Raw genomic sequence first — 21,323 nt, forward strand, 5'->3', positions numbered from 1 at the left:
CTGTGGCGGTCCTCATGAGAGCCAGTTTCATCATAGCGCTTGATGGTTTTTGCGACTGCACTTGAAGAAACTTTCAAAGTTCTATATATATATATATATATATATATATATATATATATATTTGTGATGTCACGAGAGGCTACACAGCTTTCAGCGGGATTGCTCAAGTAGTGCAAGGAGACAAGGTTCAAACAAAACAAGGATTTTATTATAGGTCTTGGGAAATTAACGAAAAATATAACAAAATTCTGTTCTCTTGTGGCTCTTTAAGGGTTAACAGTTCAGGGATGTCTCTTCCACATCCAAAATCATAATTCTCACTCGCTCAGATAACTTTTCCCCAGCCTTACTGTAGTCCACGTTGCAGCTAGTGGCCAACCCAGCAAAAAGTCCTTCCAAATGTCTCTCACGTATTTCCACAGGTGCATATATCCAAAGGTGAGTATTTCCCAAAGGTAAGTATCTCCAAATCCTTATATTCCTCATGGAAGTGGACGTGCAGCACTCTTGTCCTCCAGAGAGCCCAGGTTGGAGACTGTGTCTCTTCACCCCCCACACACTCCCTCAGTGTGTCTCTTCCCTTCCCAAAACTTCAGCTCATCAGCTCCTCATTTGTTTCAGCTGCGTGGGAAGATTGGCCATAGAGGGGTGGAGTTCCCGACCCTACCAGCAGATGGAGCCATAGCTGTCTGGGTTTGCAGCCATCTCAGGGGGATGTAACGTCCCTCCAGGACACAGCCTCTCGTGACATCACACATCCCCCTCCTCGGGACCGACGTCCTCGTCGGGGTAAAGGCAGCGAAGAAGGCATCACGCCGGGAGAGGGCGTCCGCATTGCCGTGGTGCTTGCCAGCCTGCTCTCTCTTCAACTCCTCCACCTCTAGGACCAGGGACTCAGCCTCCTGTTGTCTCTCCTTGAGTTTCTTACTGAACGCATCAGCCTTGGTTTTAGCAGAGTTTAGCTTCTGTTGAGCAGCTTTCAGTTCCTTCTCTCTCTCTGCCTCCGCATTCTTCATCTTGTTCTCCAACACCTTGTACTTCTCCTCTGCCTTCTTCTGGACCTCCCTTACTACTGCGCAGGGTCTCCTCACACTCCTCGATGGTCCTGCGCAGCCTCTCCAGCTCCTCCTGTTGCTTATGGAAGGAGCTCTGTTGGAGTTTAGCCTGGAGGATATCTAACTCTTCTGTCTTCATGTCTAACTGTTGCTTTAACAAACGATACCTCTCAGCGGTCCCCTTCCAGACCAGACAGTTCTTTGTCCAGATTCTGTAGCTCCGTCTCTGTGTCGGTCTGGGCACCTGCCATCCCTATCAGAGCCCGGGCGGGAGTGAGTAATTCGGAGGATTGCACCGGAGCCTTCCCAGGATGAGTCTTGCCTCTCCGTTTCCGAGGTACTCGGGTTATCCTCTCCTGAGACTCTCTCCAGAGTGGGTAAAAGGCTGGGCAGTCTCGTCCAATTAGGACAGGGACGGGGAGGGGAATCAACCACCCCGCCGTCGTGTGTACGGTTCCCCGTGTGCTGGTCATTGTAAGTTCAGTAATGGGGGTATTCTCTGGTGTCCCCATGGACACAGGAAACTGGGAGGACTTTCCCCGGGGTCAGACACGTTGGGCCCACCAAATCCTTACGCACCAGGGTGGCCCGGCTACCAGAATCCAGTAAGGCCTCCACATCATGGTGATTCACAGTTACCGGGCAGGTGGGGGGGTCGATCTGGGCCGCCATCTACGACTCCCAAGAGCGAGGCAAAACGGTGTGTGGGTGCTGAGCTGGAGGACTCCGCAGTGGGCATAGGTTCCTCGGCTGGTTTCCCACACTGCCAGGAGATATGTCCCATCTCCCCACACCGGTAACACTGTCGAGTTTCCCCCTCCTGGTGTACTCTTCTTGGACCCGCCTGGTTTCTGGCTCCCCCTGGAGCCGGGATAAGTCCTGACGTGGCTGGGTTCGAGACCTTGGGGTCCTTTGGACGGGTTCTTCCCATTTGTGGTGGGGCCGCACTCCTGGGGTCTTTTCGGGAAGCATTCAGCATCTCCGCTGTGGCCTGGTACTTTTCCACAGCTTCCACGGTCAGATCAGCCGTGGTCAAGGCCTGTTGACTGATGAACCGTTTTGCCTCATAAGGCAGGGCGCGTAGGTAACGATCCACCACAACGGCCTCCACCACACGCCGCTGCTGTATTCCTCTGCGGATCCAGCCATTTCCTTGCGATTCGGACAAGTTCATGCATCTGCGCCCGAGGAGGTTGGTCTGGTTGGAAGGTCCAACTGTGAAAGCGCTGGGCCATACCAAACTTTGTGAGTCCATATCTGCTGAGGATCTCAGACTTCAGGGCATCATAGTCAGTAACCTGGTCAGGGCCCAGGTCCCGGACAGCATTCAGCGCTTCCCGGTTAGAAAGGGGCTAACAGACCAACCCACTGTTGCTTGGGCCAGGCTTCCCTAGTGGCCGTGGCCTCAAATGCATGCAGGTATGCCTCAATGTCATCGGTAGCTCCCATCTTAGATATAAAGTCACTTGCCTTTATTGGGCGGGTATTTTGGACCACCCTCTGTCTCTGCAACTGCAATTCCTCTGCCTTCAGAAGGTTGGCTTTCTTTTGCTCCTCCAAGAGAGCCACGTTTGCTTGCATCTGGGCTTGCTGGCCAGCAACAAGGGCTTTCAATATGTCCTCCATTTCAGTCGGGCGGGGGAGCCTACGGCCAACTTGGAAAACTGGGTGATCAAACCTTCGGTATCCTCCTCTGACATGCACTATTAACGCTTGAGCGTGCCTGTATTCTCCACCATCTGTGATGTCACGAGAGGCTACACAGCTTTCAGCGGGATTGCTCAAGTAGTGCAAGGAGACAAGGTTCAAACAAAACAAGGATTTTATTATAGGTCTTGGGAAATTAACGAAAATATAACAAAATTCTGTTCTCTTGTGGCTCTTTAAGGGTTAACAGTTCAGGGATGTCTCTTCCACATCCAAAATCATAATTCTCACTCGCTCAGATAACTTTTCCCCAGCCTTACTGTAGTCCACGTTGCAGCTAGTGGCCAACCCAGCAAAAAGTCCTTCCAAATGTCTCTCACGTATTTCCACAGGTGCATATATCCAAAGGTGAGTATTTCCCAAAGGTAAGTATCTCCAAATCCTTATATTCCTCATGGAAGTGGACGTGCAGCACTCTTGTCCTCCAGAGAGCCCAGGTTGGAGACTGTGTCTCTTCACCCCCCACACACTCCCTCAGTGTGTCTCTTCCCTTCCCAAAACTTCAGCTCATCAGCTCCTCATTTGTTTCAGCTGCGTGGGAAGATTGGCCATAGAGGGGTGGAGTTCCCGACCCTACCAGCAGATGGAGCCATAGCTGTCTGGGTTTGCAGCCATCTCAGGGGGATGTAACGTCCCTCCAGGACACAGCCTCTCGTGACATCACAATATATATATATATATATATATATATATATATATATATACAGTGGCAAGAAAAAGTATGTGAACCCTTTGGAATTACCTGGATAAATTGGTCATAAAATGTGATCTTCATCTAAGTCACAACAATAGACAAACACAGTGTGCTTAAACTAATAACACACAAATTATTGTATTTTTGTTGTCTATATTGAATACATAATTTAAACATTCACAGTGTAGGTTGGAAAAAGTATGTGAACCCCTAGGCGAATGATTTCTCCAAAAGCTAATTTGAGTCAGGAGTCAGCTAACCTGGAGTCAAATCAATGAGACGAGATTGGAGATGTTGGTTAGAGCTGCCCTGCCCTATAGAAAACACTCACAAAATTTGAGTTTGTTATTCACAATAATTATTGCCTGATGTGAACCATGCCTCAAACAAAAGAGATCTCAGAAGACCTAAGATTAAGAATTGTTGACTTGCATAAAGCTGGAAACGGTTACAAAAGTATCTCTAAAAGCCTTGATGTTCATCAGTCCACTGTAAGACAAATTGTCTATACATGGAGAAAGTTCAGCACTGTTGCTACTCTCCCTAGGAGTGGCCGTCCTGGAAAGATGACTGCAAGAGCACAGCACATAATGCTCAATGAGGTTAAGAAGAATCCTAGAGTGTCAGCTAAAGACTTACAGAAATCTCTGAAACATGCTAACATCTCTGTTGATGAGTCTACGATACGTAAAACACTAAACAAGAATGGTGTTCATGGGAGGACACCACGGAAGAAGCCACTGCTGTCCAAAAAAAACATTGCTGCACGTCTGAAGTTCGCAAAAGAGCACCTGGATGTTCCAAAATAGTCTGTGGACAGATTAAACTAAAGTTGAGTTGTTTGGAAGGAACACACACCACTATGCGTGGAGAAAAAAAGGCACAGCACACAAACATCAAAACCTCATCCCAACTGTAAAGTATGGTGGAGGGAGCGTCATGGTTTGGGGCTGCTTTGCTGCCTCAGGGCCTGGACAGCTTGCTATCATCGACGGAAAAATGAATTCCCAAGTTTATCTAGCCATTTTGCAGGAGAATGTAAGGCTATCTGTCTGCCAATTGAAGCTCAACAGAAGTTGGGTGATGCAATAGGACAACGACCCAAAACACAGAAGTAAATCAACAACTGTCAGGAGGAATTTTGGACCATTCCTATTTACAAAACTGTTTCAGTTCAGCAATATTCTTGGGATGTCTGGTGTGAACCACTCTTGAGGTCATGCCACAGCATCTCACTCGGGTTGAGGTCAGGACTCTGACTGGGCCACTCCAGAAGGCGTATTTTCTCCTGTTGAAGTCATTCTGTTGTGCAGGTCTCTGGGTCTTCCTTTCCTGTGCAGATCTCATGAGAGCCAGTTTCATCATAGCGCTTGTGTCACGGATTCTGCCGAGGCTGCTCCTCCTCCTTGCTCGGGCAGGCTTCGGCGTTTGTCGTCCCCGGAGTACTAGCTACTGCCGTTCGATGTTATCGGTGTTTGTTTAGTTTTGTCTGTATTGTTTACACCTGTTCGTCATTATGTTAATTGTTTCCCTTATAATTACCCCTGTCTCTCATCTGTACTTTGTGTGTGATTGTTTTCCCCTTCACGGTGGTCTATTTTGTGAGCGGGTTATTTTCTGTGTCCTTTTGGATCCTTTTCGTATTAAAAGTACGTATCCAAGAGTTCTGTGTCCTGCGCCTGACTTCGTTTACCGCATCTCACAGACAGTCGTGACAGAATCACACACCTTGCACCGACTGGATCACTCGAGGAGCGCGTCCTACAACAGGCAGCGATGCTCCAAAATCTTGGTGCCGCTATGGATAACGTTATGAACACTTTGGGACGATGGGAGAGAGGAGGCCCACACCTCCTCCAACGATACCACCACCATCGGCTACTCCTATCGTCTCACATCCGGAGTCCAGTGGGATTCGGCTCTCGCTCCCGAGGGCTTATGATGGCACCGCAGCCGGGTGTCAGGGTTTCCTGCTCCAGGTGGAACTTTACCTGGCAACCATTCACCCGGCACCCTCGGGATACGAGAGCGTGTCCGCCCTCATCTCCTGTCTGTCCGGCAAGGCACTGGAGTGGGCCAACGCCGAGTGGGGAGGGATAGACGCCGCTACTGTGAACTATGCAGAGTTCACCCGCCGCTTCAGGGCAGTGTTCGATCATCCCCCGGAGGGGAAGGCGGCGGGTGAGCGTCTATTCCACCTCAGACAGGGGAGGAGGAGCGCGCAGGAATTCGCACTGGACTTCCGGACTCTGGCTGCCAATTTGGGATGGAATGAGAGGGCCCTCATCGACCACTACAGATGCAGCCTGAGGGAGGACATTCGTTGAGAGCTGGCCTGCAGGGACACCAACCTAAGCTTCGATCAGCTGGTGGACATGTCGATTCGCTTGGATACCCTGTTGGCTACCCGCGGACGTCCAGCGCTGGGGCCGTCCATTCCATCCCCCAGCACCTCCGAGCCGAGCCCTATGGAGCTCGGGGGTGCTGGTAGTAGGGAGGCCAGGAAGGAGGCTGTCCCCTGCACCAACTGTGGCCGCCGAGGACACACGGTGGTTCGGTGCTGGGGAGGGTCTCCTCGGATTCGAGGCAGCAGGCAGCGCACTGATGAGTCATTCCCGGTGAGTAAGGTCCCAACTCACCCAGAGCTCTCTGCTGTTCATATGTGTATCCAAGTGATGTTTCCAGAAGTTTCTTCTTACTCCCAGCATAAGGCGCTAGTCGATTCAGGCGCAGCTGGGAATTTTATCAATCGCCATTTCTCATATAAGTTAGGGATCCCTATATTACCAGTCGATGTGCCCTTCCCTATCCATGCCCTAGATAGTCGGCCTTTGGGGTCGGGATTGATTAGGGAGGTCACAGCGCCACTGAAGATGAAAACGCAGAAGGGTCATGAGGAGACTATACAGTTGTATTTAATTGACTCTCCTGCATTTCCAGTGATGTTGGGACTTCCCTGGTTAATATCTCATGACCCCAACATTTCATGGCAACAGAGGGCTCTCAAGGGATGGTCTGATCAGTGTGTGGGGCGGTGTGTAGGTGTTTCCGTAGGGGCAACGACGGTGGAGAGTCCGAACCAAATGCCCACAATGCACATTCCTCCTGAGTATGCCGATTTGGCAAGCGCCTTCTGTAAGAAGAAGGCGACTCAATTACCACCTCATCGACAGGGGGATTGTGCGATAGACCTCCAGGTTGGCGCGGCGCTCCTTCGCAGCCATGTGTATCCTCTGTCTCAGGAGGAGACGGCTGCTATGGAGACATACGTCGCCGAATCCTTGAGACAGGGATACATACGGCCTTCCACTTCTCCTGCGTCCTCAAGTTTCTTTTTTGTGAAGAAGAAGGATGGGGGTTTACGCCCGTGTATTGATTACCGTGGTCTCAATCAGATCACTATTAAATACAGCTATCCTCTCCCTCTGATTGCTAGTATGACGGAGTCATTACACGGGGCATGCTTCTTCACAAAATTGGATCTCAGGAGCGCTTACAACCTGGTGCGCATTCGGGATGGAGATGAGTGGAAAACAGCCTTCAGTACCACCTCGGGTCACTATGAGTACCTCGTCATGCCATACGGTCTAATGAATGCTCCTTCAGTCTTCCAATCATTTGTAGACGAGATTTTCCGGGATTTGCATGGACAGGGGGTAGTGGTGTATATTGATGACATTCTGATATACTCCGCTACACGTACCGAGCATGTGTCCCTGGTACGTCGGTGTCACGCCCTGGCTCTGGGACTCTGTTATGTTGAGCCAGGGTGTGTTGTTTCTATGTGTTTTGTGTTCTAGGTTGATTATCTAGCTCATGTGTTTCTGTGTTGGCCGGGGTGGTTCTCAATCAGAGGCAATGAGTATCAGCTGTTGCTTGTTGTCTCTGATTGGGAACCATACTTAGGCAGCCTGTTTTCCACAGTGTTTTGTGGGATCTTGTTCCGTGTTGGTTTTGTATTGTAACCAAGGACGTCACGTTATCGTTTTGTTGTTTTGTTCGTGTGGTGAATCTAAATAAAGTATGTTCACTTATCACGCTGCGCATTGGTCCACTGTGTTCGACGATCGTGACAGAAGATCCCACCATAACTGGACCAAGCAGCGTGTCCAGGAGCCAACGCCAGAGGTGACTCTGATGGATGTCCACCTCGACTGGGTCAAGCAGCGTGTCCAGGAGCCAACGCCAGAGAGGACTCTAATGGATATCAACCTCGACTGGGTCAAGCCGCGTGAGGAGGAGAGAGGTTGGACTTGGGAGCAGAAGATGGAGAGTCTGGCGAGAGCCATGGAGGCCATAGCCACGGGGGAGAGACGAACCCAATACATTTTTAGGGGGGGGCTCACACCGTGGACGACGGGACTGCTGGAGGCAGATAAGGGGCGAGTTAGTGGACGAGGAGAGAAGGCCACCGGGTTACGGGAGCCATTGGCGAGTAGAGGGAAGGAAAATGTAGAGGCACGGCGAGAGGTACTGAGGTGTGTTGCCAGTCCGGTCCGGCCCGTTCCTGATCCCCGGGTAAGGCCAGTGGTGTGTGTTCCCAGTGCGGTCCGGCCTGTTCCTGTCCCTCGCACCAAGCCTGTGATGCGCGTCGCCAGCCCGGCCCGGCCTGTTCCTGCTCCCCGCACCAAGCCAATGGTGCGCGTCGCCAGCCCGGCCCGGCCTTTTCCTGCTCCCCGCACCAAGCCAATGGTGCGCGTCGCCAGCCCGGCCCGGCCTGTTCCTGCTCCCGCGCCAAGCCTATGGTGCGTGTCGCCAGCCCGGACCGCCCGTTCCTGCTCCCGCACCAAGCCTGTGGTGCGCATCGTCAGCCCGGTTCGCCCGTCCCTGCTCCCCGCACCAAGCCTGTGGTGCGGCGTCGTCAGCCCGGTCCGGCCCGTTCCTGCTCCCCGCACCAAGCCTGTGGTGCGCGTCGTCAGTCCGGCACAGCCCGTGCCTGGGTCACCGGTGCCTGGTCAGGTACCGGTCAGCTGCTCCACATCGGAGCCTAAGCAATCCGCTCCACCGATGTCAAGTCCAGCTCCAGCCAGCGGGGCCAGACCGGACCAGGGGCGCTACGGAGGGTGGTGGTCAAGCCCGGAGCCGGAACCGCCTCCGAGGAGGAATGCCCACCCGGCCCTTCCCTGTTCGGTTTATGTTTGGCGCGGTCGCAGTCCGCGCCTTTGGGGGGGGGGTACTGTCACGCCCTGGCTCTGGGACTCTGTTATGTTGAGCCAGGGTGTGTTGTTTCTATGTGTTTTGTGTTCTAGGTTGATTATCTAGCTCATGTGTTTCTGTGTTGGCCGGGGTGGTTCTCAATCAGAGGCAACAAGTATCAGCTGTTGCTTGTTGTCTCTGATTGGGAACCATACTTAGGCAGCCTGTTTTCCACAGTGTTTTGTGGGATCTTGTTCCGTGTTGGTTTTGTATTGTAACCAAGGACGTCACGTTATTGTTTTGTTGTTTTGTTCTTGTGGTGAATCTAAATAAAATTATGTTCACTTATCACGCTGCACATTGGTCCACTGTGTTCGACGATCGTGACAGTCGGGTGCTGGGTAGACTGTTGGAGCATGATCTGTATGTGAAGGCAGAGAAATGTCTGTTTTTCCAGGAGTCCATCTCCTTCCTGGGACACCGGTTGTCTGCGTCAGGGGTGGAGATGGAGATTGACCGCGTTTCAGCCGTGCGTAATTGGCAGACTCCAACTACAGTAAAGGAGGTGCAGCGGTTTTTGACTTTTGCCAATTACTACCGGAGGTTTATCCGGGGTTTTGGACAGGTAGCGGCTCCCATTACCTCCCTGCTAAAGGGGGGCCCGGTGCGTTTGCAGTGGTCGGCTGAGGCGGACAGGGCGTTTAGTCATTTGAAGGACCTGTTCACCTCAGCTCCGGTGCTGGCACATCCGGATCCCTCTTTGGCGTTCCAAGTCGAGGTGGATGCGTCCGAGGCGGGGATCGGTGCTATACTGTCTCAGCGCTCGGGCACGCCTCCAAAACTCCGCCCCTGTGCTTTCTATTCTAAGAAGCTCAGTCCGGCGGAGCGCAATTATGACGTGGGGGACAAGGAGCTGCTAGCTGTGGTCCAGGCCCTGAAGGTGTGGAGACATTGGCTTGAGGGGGCTAACCACCCTTTTCTCATTCTGACTGACCATCGTAACCTGGAGTACATCCGGGCAGCGAAGAGACTGAACCCTCGTCAGGCTAGGTGGGCCATGTTTCTGGCCCGGTTTGTCTTTAAGATCACGTATATCCCGGGTCACAGAACATTAAGGCAGACGCCCTGTCCTGACGATATGACACAGAGGAGAGGTCCATTGAGCCCACTCCCATACTACCGGAGTCTTGTCTCGTGGCACCGGTGGTGTGGGAGGTCGACACGGAAATCGAGCGGGCGTTACGTACCGACCCTTCTCCCCCAGAGTGTCCAGAGGGATGGAGGTACGTGCCGCTCGAGGTCCGTGACCGACTGATTTATTGGGCTCACACGTCACCCTCCTCTGGTCATCCTGGTATTGGTCGGACGGTGCACTGTCTTAGCGGGAAGTACTGGTGGCCCACCTTAGCTAAGGACGTGAGAGTTTACGTTTCTTCCTGCTTGGTGTGCGGCCAGTGTAAGGCGCCTAGACACCTGCCCAGGGGGAAGTTACAACCTCTCCCCGTTCCACAACGGCCGTGGTCTCACCTGTCGGTGGATTTTGTCACGGACCTTCCCCCCTCCCAAGGGAATACCACGATCTTGGTCGTTGTGGATCGGTTTTCTAAGGCCTGCCGTCTCATCCCTATGCCAGGTCTTCCTACAGCCCTACAAACGGCCGAAGCCCTGTTTACTCACGTTTTCCGGCTCTACGGGGTGCCTGAGGATATAGTGTCTGATCGGGGTCCCCAGTTCACCTCTAGAGTGTGGAGGGCGTTTATGGAACGTTTGGGGGTCTCGATCAGCCTTACCTCGGGTTTTCACCCTGAGAGTAATGAGCAGGTGGAGAGAGTAAACCAAGATGTGGGTAGGTTTCTGAGGTCCTACTGCCAGGACCGGCAGGAGGAGTGGTCGGGGTATATTCCTGGGCAGAGATAGCCCAAAACTCACTCCGCCACTCCTCCACTAATCTCACTCCTTTCCAGTGTGTGTTGGGCTATCAGCCGGTTCTGGCACCCTGGCATCAGAGCCAGATCGAGGCTCCTGCGGTGGATGAATGGTTTCGGCGCTCGGAGGAGACATGGAACGCTGCACACGTCCATCTGCAGCGGGCCATCAGACGGCAAAAGGCGAGCGCCGATCGCCACCGCAGTGAGGGTCCGGTTTATGCACCGGGAGATCAGGTCTGGCTCTCGACCAGAAACCTGCCCCTTCACCTGCCCTGCCGGAAGCTGGGCCGGCGGTTTGTGGGGCCATTTAAAGTCCTGAGGAGATTGAACGAGGTATGTTATAGGTTACAGCTGCCTGTTAATTATCGCATTAACCCCTCGTTCCATGTGTCTCTCCTCAGTCCGGTGGTAGCTGGTCCACTCCAGGAGAATGAGGTACGAGAGGCCCCTCCGCCCCCACTAGACATCGAAGGGGCTCCGGCGTACTCAGTCCGTTCCATCGTGGATTCGAGGCGTCGGATGGGGGGCTGCCGGTATCTGTGGAGTGGGAGGGGTACAGTCCGGAGGAACGGTGCTGGGTCCCTAGGAGGGACATCCTAGATCCCTCCCTGTTGACAGAGTTCCACCGGAGTCACCCAACTCGCCCTGCTCCGCGTCCTCCTGGCCGTCCCCGAGGCCGAGGCCGGGGTCGGCGCACGGCTGGAGCCGCGCGTCAAGGGGGGGGGTACTGCCACGGATTCTGCCGAGGCTGCTCCTCCTCCTTGCTCGGGCAGGCTTCGGCGTTCGTCGTCCCCGGAGTACTAGCTACTGCCGTTCGATGATATCGGTGTTTGTTTAGTTTTGTCTGTATTGTTTACACCTGTTCGTCATTATGTTAATTGTTTCCCTTATAATTACCCCTGTCTCTCATCTGTACTTTGTGTGTGATTGTTTTCCCCTTCACGGTTGTCTATTTTGTGAGCGGGTTATTTCCTCCCTGCGTGGAGTTATTTTCTGTGTCCTTTTGGATCCTTTTCATATTAAAAGTACGTATCCGAGAGTTCTGTGTCCTGCGCCTGACTTCGTTTACCGCATCTCACAGACAGTCGTGACAGCTTGATGGTTTTTGCAACTGCACTTGAAGAAACTTTAAAAGTTCTTGAAATTGTCACGCCCTGGCTCTGGGGACTCTTAAATGTTGAGCCAGGGTGTGGATTTTCTATGTTTAGGTTTCTATGTTTTTTGTTCTAGATCGTTTAGTTCTATGTTGGCCAGGGTGGTTCCCAATCAGAGGCAGCTGTAGCTCGTTGTCTCTGATTGGGGACCATACTTAGGCAGCCTGTTGGCACCAGTTAGTTTGTGGGATCTTGTTCCGTTAAGGTTTGTTGTGTGTAACCTAGGACTTCACGTTTCGTTTGTTTTGGTTTTGTTTGTGTGTTAAGTACTTATTAAAAATGTACGCTTATCACGCTGCGCCTTGGTTCCATTAATCTTTAAACGATCGTGACAGAAGATCCCACCCAAAGAGGACCAAGCAGCGTGTCCAGGAACAGACAGCCTGGACTTGGGAGGAGATCCTGGACGGGAAGGGATCCTGGACTTGGGAAGAGATTCAGGCCGGAATGGATCGCCGTCCTTGGGAGGAGACTGTGGAGGCACGCTACAGAGAGGAGCAGCGGCAACGCAGAGGGTACCGGCCGAGGAGGAAGCCCGAGAGACAGCCCCAATAAAACATTTTTGGGGGGCTAAAAGGGTGGTTGGCGGAGCCTAGAGTTAGAGCAGAGCCAACTCCCCGTACTCAGGCTAGGAAGCGTGAGACTGGGCAGGCTCCGTGTTATGCGGAGCCACGTACTGTGCCGTGAGTGTTCCGGCACAGTCCTGTACGTCCGGTGCTAGCACCACGCACGTGTTGTGCTAAGATGGGCATGCAGCCAGGACGGGGTGTGCCGGCTCAACGCTCGTGGCCTCCAGTACGCCTCCTCGGTCCCGTATATCCTGCGCCAATGCCACGTGCTGTAGCGCCAGTACGAGTGCACAGCCCTGTACGTCCTGTGCTGATGCCTCACACATATTGTGTGGAAATAGGCATTCAGCCAGGATGGGTTGTGTCAGCTCTCCGCTCCAGACCTCCAGTCCGCCCACCACAGTCCCCGCACCAAGCCAGTGGTGCGTGTTCCCAGTCCAGCCCGGCCTGTTCCTTCTCCCCGCACCAAGCCAGTGGTGCGTGTTCCCAGTCCAGCCCGGCCTGTTCCTGTCCCTCGCACCAAGCCAGTGGTGCGCGTCGCCAGCCCGGTCCGGCCTGTTCCTGTCCCTCGCACCAAGCCAGTGGTGCGCGTCGCCAGCCCGGTCCGGCCTGTTCCTGCCCCTCGCACCAAGCCAGTGGTGCGCGTCGCCAGCCCGGTCCGGCCTGTTCCTGCTCCCGCACCAAGCCTGTGGTGCGCGTCGCCAGCCCGGTCCGGCCTGTTCCTGCTCCCCGCACCAAGCCAGTGGTGCGCGTCGCCAGCCCGGTCCGGCCTGTTCCTGTCCCTCGCACCAAGCCAGTGGTGCGCGTCGCCAGCCCGGTCCGGCCTGTTCCTGTCCCTCGCACCAAGCCAGTGGTGCGCATCGCCAGCCCGGTCCGGCCTGTTCCTGTCCCTTGTACCAAGCCAGTGGTGCGCGTCGCCTGCCCGGTCCGGCCTGTTCCTGTACCTCGCACCAAGCCAGTGGTGCGCGTCGTCAGCCCGGTCAGGCCCGTTCCTGCTCCCCGCACCAAGACAGTGGTGCGCGTCGTCAGCCCGGTCCGGCCTGGTCCTGCTCCCCGCACCAAGCCAGTGGTGCACGTCGTCAGCCCGGTCCGGCCCGTTCCTGCTCCCCGCACCAAGCCAGTGGTGCGTGTGTCCAGTCCGGCACGGCCCGTGGCTGTTCCACCGGTGCCTGGTCCGGCACCGGTCAGCTGCTCCACTCCGGAGTCAGAGCAATCCGCTCCACCGGGGTCCGGTCCAACTCCAGTCAGCGGATCCACTCCGGAGCCAGAGCAATCCGCTCCACCGGTGTCCAGTCCAGCTCCGGCCAGCGGCTCCAGTCCGGAGCCGGTAATGTCTGGTCCACCGCGTCGGGTCCAGCTCCAGTCAGCGGGGCCAGACCAGACCAGGGGCGCAACGGGGAGGTGGAGAAAAGGTGGTGGTCACGCCCGGAGACGGATCCGCCTCCGCGGCGGAATGCCCACCTGGCCCCTACCCTCTTGTGTTTGTGTGGCGCGGTCGCAGTCCGCGCCTTTGGGGGGTACTGTCACGCCCTGGCTCTGGGGACTCTTAAATGTTGAGCCAGGGTGTGGATTTTCTATGTTTAGGTTTCTATGTTTTTTGTTCTAGATCGTTTAGTTCTATGTTGGCCAGGGTGGTTCCCAATCAGAGGCAGCTGTAGCTCGTTGTCTCTGATTGGGGACAATACTTAGGCAGCCTGTTGGCACCAGTTAGTTTGTGGGATCTTGTTCCGTTAAGGTTTGTTGTGTGTAACCTAGGACTTCACGTTTCGTTTGTTTTGGTTTTGTTCGTGTGTTAAGTACTTATTAAAAATGTACGCTTATCACGCTGCGCCTTGGTTCCATTAATCTTTAAACGATCGTCACAGAAATTTTCCGGATTGACTGACCTTCATGTCTTAAAGTAATGATGGACTGTCGTTTCTCTTTGATTATTTGAGCTGTTCTTGCCATAATATGGACTTGGTCTTTTACCAAATAGGGCTATCTTCTCTATACCACCCCTACCTTGTCATAACACAACTGATTGGCTCAAACACATTAAGAAGGAAAGGAATTCCACAAATTAACTTTTAAGAAGGCACACCTGTTAATTGAAATGCATTCCAGGTGACTACCTCATGAAGCTGGTTGAGAGAATGCCAAGAGTGTGCAAAGCTGTCATCAAGGCAAAGGGTTGCTACTTTGAAGAATATGAAATATAAAATATATTTTGATTTGTTTAAAACTTTTTTTGGTTACTACATGATTCCATATGTGTTATTTCATAGTTTTGATGTCTTCACTATTATTCTACAATGTAGAAAATAGTAAAAAAATAAAGAAAAACCCTTGGTGTATCCAAACTTTTGACTGGTACTGTATATATATAACTGCCAGTAATGGAAGCACTATGTAAATGAGGGATACAAAGTAAACACAGGTGTGTCTCCTGAGTTATTTAAGCAACTAACATCACATCATGCTTAGGGTCATGTATAAAAATGCTGGGCAGGCCATTCTTTTGGCTATGATGGCTATGCCCCCATAGGATGACAATGCCCCCATCCACAGGGCACGAGTGGCGCCTGAGACAGCGTTTTCCTACTCCATCAACAAACACCAAAAGATGGAATTTCACGGGGGGTCAAAATCAAAAGGAACAGTCAGTATCTGGTGTGGCCACCAGCTGCATTAAGTACTGCAATGCATCTCCTCCTCATGGACTGCACCATATTTGCCAGTTCTTGCTGTAAGATGTTACCCCACTCTTCCACCAAGGCACCTGCAAGTTCCCAAACATTTCTGGGGGGAATGGCCCTAGCCCTCACCCTCTGATCCAACAGGTCCCAGACGTGCTCAATGGGATCCAGACGTGCTCAATGGGATTGAGATCCGGGCTCTTCGCTGGCCATGGCAGAACACTGACATTCCTGTCTTGCAGGAAATCACGCACAGAACGAGCAGTATGGCTGGTGGCATTTTCATGCTGGAGGGTCATGTCAGGATGAGCCTGCAGGAAGGGTACCACATGAGGGAGGAGGATGTCTTCCCTGTAACGCACAGCGTTGAGATTGCCTGCAATGACAACAAGCTCAGTCCGATGATGCAGTGACACACTGGCCCAGACCATGACGGACCCTCCAAATCGATCCCGCTCCAGAGTATCGGCCTCAGTGTAACGCTCATTCCTTCGACGATAAACGCGAATCCGACCATCACCCCTGGTGAGACAAAACCGCGACTCATCTGGTCCAGCAACGGTGGGTTTGTGCCCATAGGCGACGTTGTTGCCGGTGATGTCTGGTGAGGACCTGCCTTACAACATTTACATTTTAGTCATTTAGCAGACACTCTTATCCAGAGCGCATAAATTTTTTATGTCTTCTTCATACTGGCCCCCATACAACAGGCTTACAAGCCCTCAGTCCAGCCTCTCTCAGCCTATTGCGGACAGTCTGAGCACTGATGGAGGGATTGTGCGTTCCTGATGTAACTCGGGCAGTTGTTGTTGCCATCCTGTACCTGTCCCACAGGTGTGATGTTCGGATGTACCGATCCTGTGCAGGTGTTGTTACACGTGGTCTGCCACTGCAAGGATGATCAGCTGTCCGTCCTGTCTCCCTGTAGCGCTGTCTTAGGCGTCTCACAGTACGGACATTGCAATTTATTGCCCTGGCCACATCTGCAGTCCTCATGCCTCCTTGCAGCATGCCTACGGCACATTCACGCAGATGAGCAGGGACCCTTGGCATCTTTCTTTTGGTGTTTTTCAGAGTCAGTAGAAAGGCCTCTTTAGTGTTTTTCATAACTGTGACCTTAATTGCCTACCGTCTGTAAGCTGTTAGTGTCTTAACGACCGTTCCACAGGTGCATGTTCATTAATTGTTTATGGTTCATTGAACAAGCATGGGAAACAGTGTTTAAACCCTTTACAATTAAGATCTGTGAAGTTATTTGTAAGTGCCTTGCTCAAGGGCAGATCGACCGATTTTTCACATTGTCGGCTCGGGTAGTCGAATCAGCGACCTTTCGGGTACCTGCCCAACACTCTAAACGCAAGGCAAGAGCCAGAGGTTACAGAATGAAGTTGCAAGGAAGTAAGATCAATCATGGCAATCCTAATTTACTGGGGTGGCAAGTAGCCTAGCAGTTGAGAGCTTTGGGCCAGTAACTGAAAGGTCGCTGGTTTGAATCCCAGAGCCGACTAGGTGAAAATCTGTCGATATGCCCTTGAACAAGGTACTTAACCTTAATTGCTCCTGCAAGTCACTCTGGATAAGAATGTTTATTAAATTACTAAAATATAAATAAAAACCCAAACTGAGCATATCCTCTTAGTCCTTTAAAAATGATCTTGTGTTTGATTTGCTATGGTGTGACACTGGTACCTTTAGTAGGAACCTTGGGAGTTTAGGTGTTACCATGACAGCTGGGTAGGTGTATTGGCAATCTACAGTCTGTTCCCAGCCTCACAGCCCTTTAACTTGTTCTACCCACTAATCTTAGACTCTGGCTGGGCCACTGGGAATTATCAGCACTGTCAACTTGATATACACACACACACACACACACACACAGACACACACACAGACACTGACACAGTATCATTCTATATCAGGCCCTGGTTAAGCCTTGTGACAGTGTTGGGGCACTGGACACCCACTCTGCGTGGTGGCTGTGCTGGCAGAGGGTGTATTGGGTGGTGTGATTCCACAGCTCTTGGCTGCGTTTGATAAAGATTAATACAATCCTATTTTCTGCCCAGGATTGCCTTTCCTAATGTGATACTTCTCTCTCTCTCTCTCTCTCTCTCTCTCTCTCTCTCTCTCTCTCTCTCTCTCTCTCTCTCTCGTCTCTCGCTCTCTCGCTCTCTCTCTCTCTCTCTCTCTCTCTCTCTCTCTCTCTCTCTCTCTCTCTCTCTCTCTCTCTCGCTCGCTCGCTCTCTCTCTCTCTCTCTCTCTCTCTCTCTCTCTCTCTCTCTCTCTCTCTCTCTCTCTCTCTCTCTCTCTCTCTCGCTCTCGCTCTCGCTCTCGCTCTCGCTCTCGCTCTCTCGCTCTCTCGCTCTCTCTCTCTCTCTCTCTCTCTCTCTCTCTCTCTTCCTGGGAAACACTAAGCACCTTATCCATGTAAGGAGTGACAATGAGAGAGTGATGCGAGCAGTGTTAGTGTGCTATAATACTCTAATTCACAGTAGATGAATTATCTCAGGATAAGCAGCGTCAGGGTACAGGATTGGGCCAGGCTGAAACACAGTATGGCAAATCCTCCTCCGTTCCTCTCCATGCTGGCCAGTGGCACACAGTAACCCTGTGATATGGACTGGCTCGTTACAGTGACGTACAGTATATGGCAGATCAATGTTATTTTACTGAGAGCTATCGTGAATGGGTTTTCACACCTGTATGAATATGGTTTCTACTCTCTTTATTTCACCGAACTGAGTATTCAGGCAACACCAGAATGAGTTTTCATGTGACATTTTGATGGATTTTTGTGAATTAGTTACAAGGGAAATGTCTTCATGTACACACTTTTCTCTGAATGCTGTATCTGTACTGAGCATAGTTTTGTACTTAGAGGTAATCTGTCTGAATATGCTGTGTTGAATGTTTTCAGGGGACTGATTTTAATAACATGGACATACTCCACTGATTTTGATCACGCAGCCAGCCTTACTTTCCCAAAGAGAGTGTGTCTTGACAAGAGGGAATCATTGTTTTTCTTCTTCCACACTTTCACTTGCAGAATAACAGACTGCCAGAAGAGGGCGTTACAAAGTTCTAAATAAGAATTCTGCATGAACATCAGCCTGTTGGTTATTTAAACAAAATCAGAGAGAGGTATTTTATGAATTAGGAGGGGATAGAATAATTTCAAAATGACTTTATTACAGAAATCAATCAATGGACAAAAAATATCATGTCGGAATTTGATTTAATAATTTGTCCACTGCAGTAAGTATTTTCTCTCAAATGACATAACATAATACTGACATAATTTTTTTAATCCCCAAAATTGCTTTGAGTTCATGATATCTCTCATGTAATGTAAGCTAAGATAGCCTTCTCTGTGTTACAATATCTATATGTAGCAACAGTCTAGATATATATTTCTGTTTTGATATTGATTAGTGCAGTGGCTCCATATCAAATAAGTGGTGAGTAAACAGCCTACACAGGTGGTTTACTGGGGCTGGTTGCTCTCATGCTGTCACAGTGACCTCTGCTGCCTAGTCTACCACTATGTGCTTCCTGCTCCTTCTCTCTCTACTCCACAACACTCACTGAGCATTCATCTGAAATTAGTTTAGTGCATCTGAGAGGATCTGACTCTTGTCCATATGGTGAGAGTGGACCTGAAGCACTGTTGGCTTTGGAGGGATACACATGTGTTGTTACATTAAGATGCTTGAATCCTAAGGGAGTCAGCTACATCCTCTGATTACATTTGCATCGATCACAGTCTGTGGCCCAGCAGGTGAACCTATCATCAGCATCCAATCAAGGGAATGACAAAAATCTGTAGCATCGCGTGAATACACAAACATAAACACACACACACACTCACACCTCCCTAGCCTGTGGTGCATGAACTGGTTCCTCGGGGACACACAGTGTAAGAGAGGGAGAAGGTGTTGATTAATGCAGCACTCAGGAGCCTGCAGCCTTGGCAGAGGGTTAAAGAGAGGGGTGAGCTAGCACCTCTTCTGGCCCCCCTCTCCAAACTAGACATGAAGTGTAAAATTGGGCACACTCTCAAAAACACTCCATCACACAGGCCGAGCGGACAGGCAAGGCACATTCCCCTGGCTGCAATAGAGACAACACAGAGAACGAATGTTGGAAATGGATCAGACAAACTATTGCCTTGTGCAAAAAGAATAAACTGATGCCGATCATTTTTACGAAAATCAGTATAATATATCAGTATCAGTATAATATACTGTTTATCTCAGTCGTAAAAATTATCGGCATCAGTTTATTATTTTTTTGTGTTTGTGTCCAGTCACAAACAGATATTACTTGCTATATGCATATGCCTATAATATAATGTAGCATACATGTTACGTATACAGTCGTGGTCAAAAGTTTTGAGAATGACACAAGTATTGGTCTTCGCAAAGTTTGCTGCTTCAGTGTTTTTAGATATATTTGTCAGATGTTATTATGGTATACTGAAGTCTAATTACAAGCATTCCATAAGTGTCAAAGGCTTTTATTGACAATTACATTACGTTTATGCAAAGAGTCAATATTTGCAATGTTGACCCTTATTTTTCAAGACCTCTGCAATCCGCCCTGGCATGCTGTCAATTAACTTCTGGGCCACATCCTGACTGATGGCAGCCCATTCTTGCATAATCAATGCTTGGAGTTTGTCAGAATTTGTGGGTTTTTGTTTGTCCACCCGCCTCTTGAGGATTGACCACAAGTTCTCAATGGGATTAAGGTCTGGGGAGTTTCCTGGCCATGGACCCAACATTTCAATGTTTTGTTCCCCGAGCCACTTAGTTATCACTTTTGCCTTATGGCAAGGTGCTCCATCATGCTGGAAAAGGCATTGTTAATCACCAAACTGTTCTTGGATTGTTGGGAGAAGTTGCTCTCGGAGGATGTGTTGGTACCATTCTTTATTCATGGCTGTGTTCTTAGGCAAAATTGTGAGTGAGCCCACTCCCTTGGCTGAGAAGCAACCCCAAACATGAATGGTCTCAGGATGCTTTACTGTTGGCATGACACAGGACTGATGGTAGCGCTCACCTTGTCTTCTCCGGACAAGCTTTTTTCCGGATGCCCCAAACAATCGGAAAGGGGATTCATCAGAGAAAATAACTTTACCCCAGTCCTCAGCAGTCCAATCCCTGTACCTTTTGCAGAATATCAGTCTGTCCCTGATGTTTTTCCTGGAGAGAAGTGGCTTCCTCGCTGCCCTTCTTGACACCAGGCCATCCTCCAAAAGTCTTCGCCTCACTGTGCGTGCAGATGCACTAACACTTGCCTGTTGCCATTCCTGAGCAAGCTCTGCACTGGTGGTGCCCCGATCCCGCAGCTGAATCAACTTTAGGAGACAGTCCTGGCACTTGCTGGACTTTCTTGGGCGCCCTGAAGCCTTCTTCACAACAATTGAACCTCTCTCCTTGAAGTTCTTGATGATCCGATAAATGGTTGATTTAGGTGCAATCTTACTAGCAGCAATATCCTTGCCTGTGAAGCCCTTTTTGTGCAAAGCAATGATGACGGCACGTGTTTCCTTGCAGGTAACCATGGTCAACAGAGGAAGAACAATGATTTCAAGCACCACCCTCCTTTTAAAGCTTCCAGTCTGTTATTCTAACTCAATCAGCATGACAGAGTGATCTCCAGCCTTGTCCTCGTCAACACTCTCACCTGTGTTAACGAGAGAATCACTGACATGATGTCAGCTGGTCCTTTTGTGGCAGGGCTGAAATGCAGTGGAAATGTTTTTTGGGGATTAAGTTCATTTTCATGGCAAAGAGGGACTTTTCAATTAATTGCAATTAATCTGATCACTCTTCATAACATTCTGGAGTATATGCAAATTGCCATCATAAAAACTGAGGCAGCAGACTTTGTGAAAATTAATATTTGTGTCATTCTCAAAACCTTTGACCACGACTGTACTATAATTCGATGATGACTATAATATTATATTTTTCTGTCATTTTCTTTCTTTTTGAGAGATTTCGACTTCACCGACACATTTTTGCCCTAAGACCTTCTGACCTTGCTTCTCTTCTCTTTTCGTTACAGCAACAGCGACGTCTTGACCTCCTAACCATCACCAGCCCTGGTGAGTGTCCAGTGTTTCCTAACTCTACTGATGCTGATGGGGTGTGAGTGAGTGAGTGAGTGAGTGAGTGGACAGAAAACAACTTCTGTTTGCAGATCTGATAGTGACTAGCACACAGTACACATTTAAAGATAAAGGTTCACTGGATAATGGGGCACTACATGATCAGTTACCAGACAACCTAGTGTCATTGCTTTGTTCGTTATACCACCCTGATGGTATGTGCATACTCACATCCACTTTAAACTTTCAAAACGTCTGCACAATGATATACAGTGGCTTGCGAAAGT

General features: G+C 50.6%; 1 protein-coding gene across 3 annotated transcripts in view; it reads left to right on the forward strand.

Moving 5' to 3' along the window:
• Window positions 1-21,323, forward strand: part of agbl4 (AGBL carboxypeptidase 4) — a 369,255-nt gene that overhangs the window by 217,659 nt on the left and 130,273 nt on the right. For all 3 annotated transcript variants that reach the window (XM_041839343.2, XM_041839344.2, XM_041839345.2), the window contains exon 6: window positions 20,994-21,033. In XM_041839343.2, coding sequence (XP_041695277.2) covers window positions 20,994-21,033 — 40 coding nt within the window. The remainder of the gene's footprint in view (window positions 1-20,993; window positions 21,034-21,323) is intronic.

The sequence above is a fragment of the Coregonus clupeaformis genome, chromosome 20 (genome assembly GCF_020615455.1).
Source record: "Coregonus clupeaformis isolate EN_2021a chromosome 20, ASM2061545v1, whole genome shotgun sequence".
NCBI lineage: Eukaryota > Metazoa > Chordata > Actinopteri > Salmoniformes > Salmonidae > Coregonus > Coregonus clupeaformis.